This window comes from Lepisma saccharinum, chromosome 12 (genome assembly GCF_977018435.1).
Source record: "Lepisma saccharinum chromosome 12, izLepSacc3.1, whole genome shotgun sequence".
Taxonomy (NCBI): Eukaryota; Metazoa; Arthropoda; class Insecta; order Zygentoma; family Lepismatidae; genus Lepisma; species Lepisma saccharinum.
In genome coordinates this window covers 20,921,857-20,935,745 of record NC_139240.1, presented here as the reverse complement: position 1 = coordinate 20,935,745, position 13,889 = coordinate 20,921,857, and the positions used below count along the sequence as shown (strand labels likewise).

Sequence of the window (13,889 nt, the reverse complement as noted above, 5' to 3'; positions counted from 1 at the left end):
TTTGGCTTTTATGGAAAACTTAACAGTTTCAACTTTTATGTAGGCAATTTATTTTTGCACTCTAAACTGCCGTACTACGGAATTTAAATATGATTTCTTGGTCAACTCCGAAGGTATTTAAACATGACGTCAATGGGTTAATTGCACCCTACTTAGGTATAGCTAGAAATTAAGAAAATAGATGTTTTTATTCAATGAAAAAACCCCTACAACAAGGCCAGATGAGATTAAAACTGAAGCTGTACTTTAAAAAGAAATTTAGACTTGCTTTAATTATAATTAATTTAATTAATTAATAATTAATGCATGTGAAAATTAATGCTTCAGACTTCGTCCTGGATGAGGAATGGCCACATTACTTTAATATGCATACAAGAATATAATTCTTAAGAAACAAAGTGAAAAAATCTTAACCACAACTGAAAACAATTTTAGATTTCCAAAATATTCAGTTTTATCAAATCCCAGTGCAGGTATATAACAACATAAATTACACTGGGGAACAAAAAAAAGATTTTATATTGTGGCATAAAGTTTAATAACAGTTTCAGCACACAAAACAGCTGTGATTGCCAATTGTATAATTGGTCCAGTTGAATTGACTCCAGTTATAAAAATAAACACACCATGGAAAATGTAGGAGGTAAAATTACTCTACGCTTTTCTCGCTAATATCAAAATTTGATAATGGGCTGAAATTCCCGTTAAGAAACTTATTTATTTATTTGTAATTGTTGCTAGGCAACTTATAAAGCATTGCTAGGCAATATATCAGACACTCAACAAAGCTTAAGGAAGAATACCAAAACATAAAAATGGTTTTAGAAAAAATTTGAATATGCTGAACATAAGTGGCTCGTGTGTGTGGATTTGAAGATGGTGAATTTTTTACTACGACAGCAAAGTGGGTACACAAAGTATCCCTGTTTCCTATGTTTGTGGGATAGTCGTGCTAGAGAAAAGCATTGGACGATAAAAGTTTGGCCCCCAAGGGAAAATATTACAGTGGGAAAAGCTAATATCATTCATGAACTGCTGATAGATAGGGACAAAATCATCCTTCCGCCACTGCATATTAAACTTGGGTTGATAAAACAGTTTGTCAAGGCCTTAGATACAAGTGGTGATTGTTTCAAATATATATGCCACACTTTTCCAGGACTAAGTACTGAAAAATTGAAGGCAGGAATCTTTGACGGACCACCACAAATTCGTACACTTATAAATGATGCCAATTTTACAACTTACATGTCTTACATCGAATCTGAGGCCTGGCTGAGCTTTGTGTCAGTCGTCAAAAACTTTTTGGGAATCACAGAGCAGAAAACTACCGTGATATAGTTGGAAATATGTTGAAAAATTTTGAGAAATTGGGAGCTAATATGAGTGTGAAGATACATTTTCTACATAGCCACATTGACAGAGAACCTTGGTGATTTTAGTGAAGAAAAGGGAGAAAGGTTCCATCAGGATATAAGGATAATGGAAGAAAGGTACCAGGGACGGTGGGATCGCCACATGATGGCCGACTACTGTTGGAGCTTACAGAGGGATTGTCCTAAAAAGCAATACAGCAGGAAATCATATAGAAAACGTTTCACATAGTTTGTTATTTCATGGTGTACATATTTTCTTAATTATTATGATCATAGGCCTATATAAATTTATTTTTATAATAATGATTGTAATCACAAAAAGAAATATTAAATTGTTGTTGGAAGTTCATTTATATGTATGTCTTATGTTTCCGCCATTTTGGTTTAGTTGCATTTATTTCATAAATTAGAGCCAATTCAGGAAATATATTATTATATCATTATTCAGAAGCGTGAAATTGCCCTAAATTAGCTATCAAACACTGTGCCGCAATTTCACTGTTCCCCAGTGTTATCTATACTTTAAACAAAATAGCAACAATTCTTGACCACAAGCACAATTTCTTGACTTTCTTGACCTACCTGTTGATTTCTTAACTGGTAGACACCCTGAATATGTTTCTTGTGAAATAACTAGCGAGTTGATCATAGTGTTTGAACAAAAAAATTCTGGCTCCGAGAAACAGTGGCTGATGACTAATTTTTTAAAAAAATTGTCTTCCCCTGATTAATGGTATAATAGAAAATTCCTACATTTTATCAGCCATAACATTTAATGTGCCCTTTTTTAAAACAACATTTAAAGTGCCCCTTTTTAAAACATGTTCCAAACACAAAATTTTTCATTGTCAGAGTAAAAGCCTTTGTTCTCTCAACTTCTCTGGTGTGGAGAACATCCAACTCTCTCATGTTTGCAAGTGAAAAAAAACACCTATGAGTTTATACAGTAAAAAAATGCAGTGAATCTATTGTATGATATAATTACAGCACTATAATTAGGCTTGCCTTTTAGGTACTATAAATAAATAAATAGTCCTCCTCTGTGGCTGTGCGGTCTAAGGTGCTGTGGTGTGGACTCTGACTGCAGGACAGCATGGGTTTGAGTCTGCCTGGGTTCAGTCTCTAGGTTTTCGGCCTGTATTTTGGACCGGTAGCAATCCACCATCGTGAGGAAATTGGGGAGCTACGAGTGAGTAGCGTAACCCGGTCTGGGAAATCTCCTACAATGGCTGAGGGTTTGATGTGCTGACCCCACGTCACCCCATTACCGGTTGAACCACCTCTAGGTAGGATTGTGGGAGTTTGGCAGTCAGGATTTAGGCCAAGGTCCTTCCAGGGCTGTAGAGCCACGGATTATGTTATGTTACGTTAAATAAATAAATAAGATCACAAGAACCATACCATAATATATTTCACTGGTATCATGTATTGACATGAAGGAGTCAAACAGTCTGGGTATCCAGGGATGCCCATAGGGGGTTTTATGGCGCAAGTTGCACCATCAAGATTTTTGGGGGGGATTGTTTCCCTTCAAAAAATATATAAATTCAACATTAATATCTTTTCCAAAATATATGTAAAAATTTTACACCTTAATGCACCATATTTAATACATTAGATGAAGAAATGAAAGTGTTTAGGGCATTATCGAAAAGGGGGGGGGGGGTCGAACTCATACATATTAGGCCTTAATTGATACATTGGTTCTGAGGGGGTTTCTGAATTCAACTTTGGGGGGGGGGACAGAATCCAACTCTAGGTCTTAGATTATGGCAACTACTTTAGTTAGAGGGGGATTGAGCATTAAATTGAAGGGGGTATCCAATTTTTGTGTATTACTATTGTCTTAGACTGTTGCGGAAATTCTGGTGTGGAGACTGAGAATTAATTTTTTGGAGGAGGTAATATCCACTCTTCAATATTAACAGTAAGTCTAAAATTGGCATGGAAATTTTGGTGGTAGGATTGAGTATGAAATTTAAAGGGGGAGATAGAAAGCTCTTGATAAAGTGTTAAATCTTAGATTGTCAAGGGATTTCTGTAGTGGAGAGAGAGTTCGAACATTACATTTTGGAGACTGTATTTAGCGATAAGGCATCCATCCACACGTTTTCGACCCCGGATGTGCAAAAGGAAAAGACTAAATATCTCAGGATCTTAAGAAAGTATTGACACCCCATTAAATTAATATTCTTCAAAGCCTGCAAAGAAATGGATGTAAACATTTTCTTGCTCGCTTCGCTCACAATAATTTGTTGCTACGATGTGTGTTTGTCACTTTAATAAGATGAATATGAAGTTTTTATACTAAAGCTGCATTACAAGACAAGTGATATTCTCGATTGATTGATTTGGTGTTCTAAGTCCACTTTATGCACTCGAAGGCTAATCGGGACTGAACCTACAGTTTAAAGTGGGATCCACGTGATATTCTCGATTATGATGAACGATTTTAGGGGTGGTCTTGAGTGATGGCACCCCTGTTTAGAGAGGAGGGGCAGATCAATTATAATGTTCAGTAATGCTAAGAAAAAAGTTATTTTCGGTAGACATGCTGTCGTAATTAAATATTTTGTGGGGATTACGATATGGTTTAAGGATGCAACTGATATGATTTGGGGGAGAAGGCATGACATGATTTGGGGGGGAATGCGCCATTGGCCTTGGGGGGGGGGGGATGGGCACCCCTGTGGGTATCTGTGAAACAGGGAGGAGGTAAGGAAATAGATACTGTGAAAGTGGAGCTATTTACCTGTCTCCTATCATGTCGACTCTCTGTATCTGCAATGTAGTCTGGATAAACTCGCACTCGTTTGACAAGCATCTTCGCTTTGCATCCAATCTTCGTTGTAGTCGTTATTTTTCTACGTTTGGGACCCAGGTTGTCATCGACCTAGAGGAATTGCAATAAGGGTTTTATTGCTTTCAATTCCATACCCAAATAGATATTCTTACATTTAGAACTGAGCCAATACCACTTTCAACCAATACTGATGCTTGAAAATTGTAACAATTGAAAGTTGCTCCAAATATTGATTAATATTAGTGGGTGAGTATTCCAGTCCAATTATAAACATCAATTACCACAGTTTCCATTTAAAATATTAAAATAATATATCGGAATATAAAAATACTTGTATTTAATCAAAAATAGTTTTTCACATAATACTGGTACAACATCAATGGAAAATTCGAATTTGGCATAATTTCCACAATAATTAAACATGGCATTTTTGCGGACCCCAGAAATGATCAAACCACCAGAAAATAATTCACTAGTCCTTTCACATATGCTTATTCTAAAACTACGTTTCTGAAGACAAGAGAAGAGTTGTGCTCTCTTGATACACAATTTTAGAATAAGTATACGTAAAAGCACTAGACAATGAATTATGCCCAATTAACATTGCATGATAAGGGTGCATGAAAATTTCACATATATAGTTTACTTCACATTTCTTATGTACACAGGCTGAAGGGGTGATTTCGCATGGACATAATTACATGTTTCCAATAGATTTGTTTAAAATGGTTGCCAGGTACGCATTTCTGGTGCAAGTACCTTGTAGTGAAGTCTTGTGTATACATCTTACACAGGGTGTATCATAACACAGTAAACAACTTATTAGGTTATTGTTAAAAAAAAAATCTGAAAAACAATGAGGTTTGTTGAATAACAATGAGAAAATCTTCAGTTTAATTTTCATGCACAAGGCTCTTGTAAACACGGTCATTGTGGTGCTGGTGTAGTGTTACAGAAAATGTCGACTTTCACAGGTCACCAGACCATACACCACCAGACTTCTCCATTTAAGGCTTTGTGAAAGACAAAGTCCACGTGCCAGCTATGCCACAGAATGTACAACAGCTACAGGAGAGAATAAGAAATGCTCTTGCTTTGGTGGATGAGGAGTTCTTGGGAAAAGTGTGGGAATAACTTGAATTTCGATGGTATGTGTGTCCCATATCTGGTGGAAGCCAAATTGAACATTTGTACACATTTATAGCCAATGACACCTACTTGTAGACATTCGTAGAAACTTGAAGTGTTACTGATTCATACATAACAAATATCATTGTTGTATTACATACAGTTTAATCAAAATAAATTCTTAAAGTTGTTCACTCTATTATGTATGATACACCATGTATGTTGACTGTTACGTTTCGGAACATATCAGAATACTTGCAGTTAGATAAATACATATCTTTGTGCTCCACAAATTTTTAGTAGTATGAAGAAAGAAAGATGAGAGACAGAGAGCGAAAAATATATCAGAATCACTGTACTGTAACTTACCACACGCTCAGCAGCTGCCCTTTTGGAATTTTTGTGATCATCATCTCCATTAACACACCTATAATGCGTAGCCTCCTGTAGGGTAAATGCTGGCCCAAAAAATGGAACATCAAGATCCCTCCCCTTTATGTTGAAGTAGAAACTGCCTGAAAGAATACAGAAAGTCCATGTTAAGCTATGTTTAGTCCAGGAAATTTAACATGTTTTTCAGCTCTAGTCACAGTACTGGACATATTTCCATTTAAGCCCATTCCCGTTGAATAAAGGGTCTGCTTGTGGCAGGTTTCTCTGTATCTATTAACCCTCCGCCAATTGCACTGGCACACAGAGTGCACCAAGATTTTTATTTCCACTGTCTAGACATGACTGGCACCACTTTGATCCACCCACCTATTCCTTCATTGGTGCCTTCAAGGCACTTTTCTTATGCCTCCCTTTGTCTGTGTAGCAGAAAACATTTAGCATGGAATGTTAATTGGACATTATCAGGCACGTATATTCTAGGCTACCTAGGCTATTGCCGAAGCCCAGATTAAATACAGAAAATAATCGACTATCAAATGTGACTGATGCTTCAGTCTCAAACAACGACCATGGGAAAAAAAATGATAGTATAAAATCCACGACTCCTGTGCACCGTAGTCCCGCGAGGAGAAGAGGGGGAAAGCAGACCATGCTTCCTTATGGCCAGAGGTGAACGGAAGAAAAGGCCACGCTGGGATTTTTCGTCCAAGGTTTGTTTTCCTTGTGCTAGCTCTATACATGGGGATGGACTTCTTTCCTTTAAAACTACCACCAGGCTTCAGCAGTTAAATTCTTTCCCGACCAGCACCTGGAGGTGGTCGGTGACGTATTTGTACTGGCTTCTTAGACAGGGAACTCTTCGTTTTACAACGGCCGTAAAACCTTACAGCGATGCCAAAGTGCTAACCAGCATGGGATTTTCCCAGCTAAGGGAAATTTTGAAACTAAACTACTATTACAGGAACGGGAAAAGAGTGGCTGGCATGTGATAGGGAATTTTTCCTCTAGGCCAAAAAAACAACACTGTCCCATCGAACACATGCAGAACTCACAGGCCGCTGACCTTCAACCAACAAACCACGCTTTACAATGTTTTCAATCCCTCTGCTGGTTTGTTTATGACTGGCTGAGGTAGACTGACTAGCCGAAGATGACAAAGGCATTTTGCGAGTGGAAATCGCGTTGAAGGAAGTTTAAGAACATTAGGTTTCTTACTGTGTGGATTTTCTTAAGTGTATTGAGTGAGTGAATTACATATATATGTTTTGAATGATCTGTGCTGCGTCGTGCAGTGAACGCAAATGAATGACATAATTAACGAACTGCTTTTGCATGAGGATAAACTTCAAATCGTGAAGATATGCAGGCCTCTGGCATCTCAAAGAAGAGAAAAATGAATTTGATTTGTTATTTTGTGTTGCTCTTCTGCCACTTTAGCTAATCGTGACGATGAGAATGAGTGACGATACAATGAAATTCATGATGGGTCATTCACAAAGAATACCCATGTCCATGCCTGGACTTGAGACCGGGACCCCTGGCATCATAGTGCGCTGTGCTAATAACCATTTTACCACAGAGGTTGCCAAGAGAAGAATGGAATTCCTGTCCAAATTAAATATTCAAGGTAAGAAGTTTATTATATGCGTATATTTTATTCTCGCACGTAGGCCTACATAAATATTTCACAATATGGGCCTCTATATTTTATAAATAACCATGAAATATTTGAAATGTTTTCCTTATTGTTTTTATATTAATGAAACAGTAATATTTTTTATAATTATTAGTAAATTGTAATGTATGTATTTTAATCGCAATGTCACATCACCTTAAAATCCAAGAAATTGAACGAAAAAGAGCCTCCCGTTTGAACATTATGATAAAAAGAGATAGCCCAGGTTTTAAATCCAGCATACGCCACTGGACATTATCCATTGTCTAGTGCTTTAAACTATACTTATTCTACCACTATGTTTCAAGAGAGCACCTCTTTTCTTGTCTTCAGGTGAACAAATCTCTTTTTGCTGGTGGTGGGAATCAAACCAACAACCTGTGATTTTATTAAAAATCCAGTTCTTTAACTAATTTCTCCACGTCGCCCCCCAGAAATCTATACTAATTTCTGTTCCATTTCTGCAACTAATTTTTGTGGAGAAGGGTCCAAACGTACTTGAATTCTACACTGGAATGACTTATAGGGTTCTTGGGGGCACCGTGGAGTAATTGGTTAAAGCACTGGATTTGTAGGAAAATCAGTCTGTCATAGGTTTGATTCCCACCACCAGGAGAATAAATTTCACCTGAAGACAAGAGAAGAGGTGCTCTCTCGAAATGTAGTGTTATAATAAGTTTGGTTTAAAGCACTACACAATGGATAATGTTCAATTAACATTCCATGCTATAGGTCTTTTCAGTTCTTACGGCGGGCACCCTAGAAGCCAGCAAGGGAAGTGGGGATTACACCGCAGATCAACCAGACAACAGTAGTGGAGCCGAGAGACATGACGTGGGGGAAAAATGTACTACGTGAACCTCGTTCTACTGGCTGCTGCATTTCTTATCGTGCTGGATTGGTCGCTTGCCCGCTCCCCACTTCCCTTGCCAGCTTATAGGATGCCTGCCGTAAGAACTGAAAAGGCCCATAATGTAGAACAGTAGTTTCCAACTTCAAAAGGTCCGAGGGCCAAAATTATATCCAGCAGTTGATAGGCGGGCCGCATTTTGGGGGGGGTGATTAAATATTACAAAAATTGTAAGTACTGAACTGAAAATGTAGTACTTTCGCATGACCTAAATTTCTAAAATGAGGCAATAAAACAATGGAATTACAAATCAAAATTGTATAATTACAATTTATTTCACAAAACCTAATAATTGTTGATAAATTGAAAGAAATTAAAGACACACTATACAAATAAGAATCCTTCATAGTAAGTGTTAAATGTGAAAATTGAGCCCGATCTGCTTCTTTTATTAAAGTTGTATTTGAATTTCTGTATTTGAAAGTCTCAGAAGGTGAAGCAGTGAAGAATCTTCCAGTCTGCTTCTGTAGTGGTTCTTGATGAACTTCATTGAAGAAAAAACACTTTCACACGTGTATGTACTGCCAAACATCGATGTCATTCTTTGCCCAAAACTACGAAGGTTTGGAAAGCATTCTTTTGAAAGGTATTTGAAAAACTCTGGCCCCTTTTCTTGCCTAGTTTGAAGGAACACATCGCCTTGCAAATCACGCACTTGAAGTTGGAGAGAAGCTAATTTAATTTTCAATCTTACGTTTTTTGGAGATATTGCTCATTTCGATATTTGCACAAACTTTAACAATCAGTCACAGTACAATCCTAGTTGGAACACTGGAAATCTCTTCGTACTTCGTGCGTAGTAAAACAGATCTCTATATCGCCTCTCTGCAGTTTGTTTCTGAACACAAAGAGTGAAGCCTTCGCGGAAGCAGACGAGTTCATTCCACATAGCGAAGGGATGGAATGCATGGTGTGAAGAGAAACTTACGTCACTTTAGATTCTTCTGATTATCAATATTGACTGCAAAATCAATTCTACCTGTGATATTGTCTTTCCTCACAGAGCATTCGTTCCTTCAGTAAAAAAGAACATATTTTAATAAAAATAAATAAAATTAATGTATTTTGCAAATTGGCTTCGTGGGCCGCAGAAAAAATCAATGGGGGCTGCATGCGGCCCGTGGGCCGCCAGTTGGAAACCCCTGATGTAGAATCATTGTCACTAACATTCAGAAGGGCCTTTTAGATGACGCAGTGATAGCATCATCGCCTTGTAATCAAGGGGATTGTTACAACCCAGAACTGCCCATGACTGTACCTTCCCAGATAGCATGAAATGTAGCTAATAACTAATAATGTATTAAACATTAAAAGCTCGAGGTAGCTTGTCAAAGTCAGCTTGATATGGGGGCCTCTCCGATGGCACAGTAGTAGCATCGTTATCTTGTAATCAATGGGTGCCAGGTTCGATACCCGGTGGAGGCACATAGTGGTTCGGATCACACTTTATACTGTAGGCCCAGTCCCAATTAGCCTTACTGTGCATAAAGTGGACTTTAGAAAAACACCCAACTAACATTCAGACAACTATTAGAACAAAAAAATCTTCATTGGTGCACTGAGTGCGCCACACAATCAGCCATGTAAAAAAAGAAGAAAAAAAAACTGTCACCTTTCTCTTTGCTTGTTCTTTTATAATTTTTATCACAATTATTAGTTTTATCAGTATCCAGTGTAGTAGGCTATGTAGTGTCGTATGTAGAAGGCATCTTTGTTACGTCTCCATTTAACTACAATAGTAAACACATTTTTCTCTTGGCAGAATGCATTCACCGTGTGATTGGTCATGTAACAAAAACAGAGGCATATTCTGAAAATTTGATTGGTTTACCGCAACAATTCTTATTTATTGTATATATTTATTATACATCAATTAGATATAATAGAAATAAAACACCAATGCAGACATGCTAGTAAAACTAAACAGCAGTCCGACAACTTCAAATTTTCTGGCAATTTCTATGATTGATTTGATTGATTTGTTGTTTTAAGTCCACTTTATGCACAGTAAGGCTAATTGGGACTGGACCTACAATTTAAAGTGGGATCCGAACCACTTGTGCCTCCACCAGGTATCGAACCCGGGACCCCTTGATTACAAGGCGACGATGCTACCACTGTGCCATCGGGGAGGCCTGGCAATTTCTATATACCCGCGGTTACCCATATAACATGGGAGAATATGCCACTGAACAAAAATTTCACATTTGTAACGCATTGCACATTACTCTTCTACACATTGCCCATTACTTTTGTATTGGGAACACAAATGAATAAAACAAACATGTTTAAGCTCAAGGACACAAAAGAAACATGTAAGAATCTCTAGAAATAAAGGTATCCATTTATAAATATAAACAAGCCAATTTTTAAACAAAAAAAAACAAAACAACAAAAACACTCATGTTACAAAAAAGGCACGATTGCCTGAGAGTTAACATAACTCACCAGCGGTACCAAATTCTATTGTTATTAAATTAAAATTATGTATTGCATTCCCAGTGCAGTATGAGAGTAGGAAAAATTCTTTATCTCTTTTTGACAATTACAATGCATGATCCAAAGTTCTCCGTCACATCAAGTGGAGTCCGACCAGATCAAACAACACTGAGGTGCAATCCCATTGGGTCTGTCTTATCTTCTGATTAATAAGTTTGTCTGCCTTAACCCGAGAGATCTCATGTTGACTCTTTGAACACATAAGTTATGCTGGGTGTTAGATATTATGTGAGTTGGCACCTGGCAATATTGTTTACTCTGTTTTCCGGGCAATAGCCTGTGCAGTATTTTGCTTGTTCTATGCTGTGCTATATTACTGTCATCCCGCGCAGAAAAAGTATGAAGATTGTCATGTTTTTTACTGTGTTGTGTACATGTTCTTGAGAATATAGTCAAAAGGATATTAGCAGCGAGTCTTTTATTTCTCGATCCAACATTTATTGGCGACCGTGACAGGACCTGTCTTTTCTTTCTGTGTTGGACCGGAGAAGAAGTAAGTGCAAATATCGGCAAAATGTCAACGGACATTGATCGTCTCAAGAAAAGCCGTGCAGTGGCTAGGTCAGCTTTTACACGTGTTTCGGAGAAGATTGCAAATGAGTTAGCGATGCAAACTCCGGACAGGAATGTTATTCATGCAAATATACAGTTGCTTGAAAATAAGGCAAGTGATCTGCATGCGGCTGACATATCTGTTTTTGATTTGATGTTGGAATCGGGTGCTAGTGAAAACGAGTTAGGGAAAGAACAGTCAGTGTCGGATGATTATCAGTGTTTGTTCAACAAGCGACGTATTGAAGTGTCGAACTTTTTGAAGTTGTCGGAAGGAAACTGCTGTCAAGGTGAGTCGTTTTCGGAAGTAAAGAATCGAAGATTCAAGTTACCTAAAATCGAACTGAAGAAGTTTGGAGGGGACTTGAAAGAGTGGTTACATTTTTGGGGACAATTCAAGAAGATCGATGAAGATGATACAATTCCTGCAGAGGACAAGTTTCAGTATTTGATACAAGCGACAATTGAAGGTTCTCGTGCGTGCCAGCTTGTGAACAGTTTTCCACCAACAAAAGAAAATTACCCGAAAGTTGTGCAGTCCATGAAATCACGTTTTGGTCGCGATGATATGCTCGTGGAAGTGTACGTGCGTGAACTGCTAAAATTGGTGTTACAAAAGGTGGTGAACCGTCAAGAAAAAATTTGTTTGAGCACTTTGTATGACACACTGGAGTCCCAACTTCGAGCATTAGAATCGATGGGTGTTACCAGCGACAAATATGCAGCAATGCTGTTTCCATTGGTGGAGTCCAGTCTCCCAGAGGATTTGATGCGTGTGTGGCAGAGAAGAACATCGTCTGCTGCTGAGGAAAATAATGAGACAACACCGACCGGAAGACTGCAGTCCTTGATGTCATTCCTGCGAGCTGAAGTGGAAGGAGAAGAACGAATCAACCTAGCAGCAGCTGGGTTTGAATTGGATGGTGCAGCAGTGAAAGTTCGGAAGAAAAGGTGTTCTCCACCGCGTCAGCCTATTGTCCCCAGTGCGACAGATTTGTTGAGTGTCGGTGGTGGTAGGGAGAAAAGTTGTGTGTTCTGTGGTGGTAAGCACAGTTCCTATGATTGCTTTAAAGCCCAGAAAATGTCTCTCTCTGAAAGACAGAAGGTTCTAAAAGATAAAAAGCATTGTTTTGCATGTTTAAAATTTGGTCATTTTTCGAAGAAGTGCAAGGCCAATTTGAAATGTATTGTTTGCAAGAAAAAGCATGTTGTATTGATGTGTCCTAATATTTCAGACAAAGATAATGATTCTGACCATTATTCTGAAGGCAAAGAATCAAATTCTGAGGTAAACAATACACTGATAAACCAACTTGAAAATCCGCATGTATTCATGCAGACATTGGTAGTAGATTTGAAAGGTAACTACAATAAGAGCAGGAATGTGAGAGTTCTTATTGACACAGGTTCACAAAAATCGTATATATGCAAATCTCTTGTAACAGATATGGGTTATAACTCCATTGGCAAACAAAGTTTGATACATTCGCTATTTGGTGGTACCATGTCTAGTCCTTGTAATCATAATGTTTATAATGTTAAGGTATGTAGCATTGAGAGAGAATATTCGTGCACATTTGATGTTCTTGATCAACATACAATATGTGGTGAGATTCCTTATGTAACACAAGGTGTTTGGTTAAATGAGCTGAACAAAAGTCAAATAAGGTTAACAGATACTGGTAACATGAAAGGTCCAGTTGAAATTCTTATTGGTGCGGATGTTTGTGGTAAATTACTGACTGGCCATGTTGTGAAATTAAAGTGTGGTTTAGTGGCTGTGGAAACTCAGCTGGGATGGACACTTATGGGTAAAGTTTCAGGTGAAAACAGAAAATCAGATACAGCTTTGTTGGTATCGAATTTATATGTTGGTGAAGCCGTAGCTGATCTGTGGGAACTGGATACCATAGGAATCAAGGATCCCATTGCCAAGAAGTCTGCGGAAGAACACACACGGGCTGTCAAAGAACAATTTTTACAGACACTGACATTCAATGCTGAAGGAAGATATGAAGTACAGTTACCATGGAAGGAAGATTTGAGTTTGGTTTGAGTTGTTGTTTTAAGTCCACTTTATGCACAGTAAGGCTAATCGGGACTGGACCTACAGTTTAAAGTGGGATCCGAACCACTTGTGCCTCCACCGGGTATCGAACCCGGGACCCCTTGATTACAAGGCAATGACGCTACCACTGCGCCATGGGGGAGGCCCGGAAGGAAGATTGTTCGCCTCTCCCCACCAATAAAGATCTAGCAGAGAAACGACTTTGGTCAACTACACAGAAGTTGAAACAAGAACATCTGTTGCAGAGTTACGATGGAGTGCTACAAGAATGGTTGTCCGAGGGAGTCATTGAGGTGGTTCCAGAGGATGAAACAGAGAATTTTGGCCATTACTTACCCCCATCGACATGTAGTGAAAGAGAGCAGTAACACGACAAAAATTAGACCAGTGTTTGACGCTTCTGCTAAAGTAAAAGGACAACCGTCTTTGAACCAATGTTTAGAACCTGGACCCAACTTGATTGCTCTTATTGCTGATATTTTACT

The 13,889-nt window shown here is 38.3% G+C and overlaps 1 protein-coding gene across 1 annotated transcript in view; it reads right to left on the bottom strand.

Annotated features, from left to right (window-relative positions):
* Window positions 1-13,889, bottom strand: part of LOC145996595 (uncharacterized) — a 30,212-nt gene that overhangs the window by 5,278 nt on the left and 11,045 nt on the right. The window contains exons 2-3 of the mRNA XM_083133152.1: window positions 5,677-5,822; window positions 4,129-4,269 (exon numbers count right to left, since the gene is read on the bottom strand). Coding sequence (XP_082989278.1) covers window positions 4,129-4,269; window positions 5,677-5,822 — 287 coding nt within the window. The remainder of the gene's footprint in view (window positions 1-4,128; window positions 4,270-5,676; window positions 5,823-13,889) is intronic.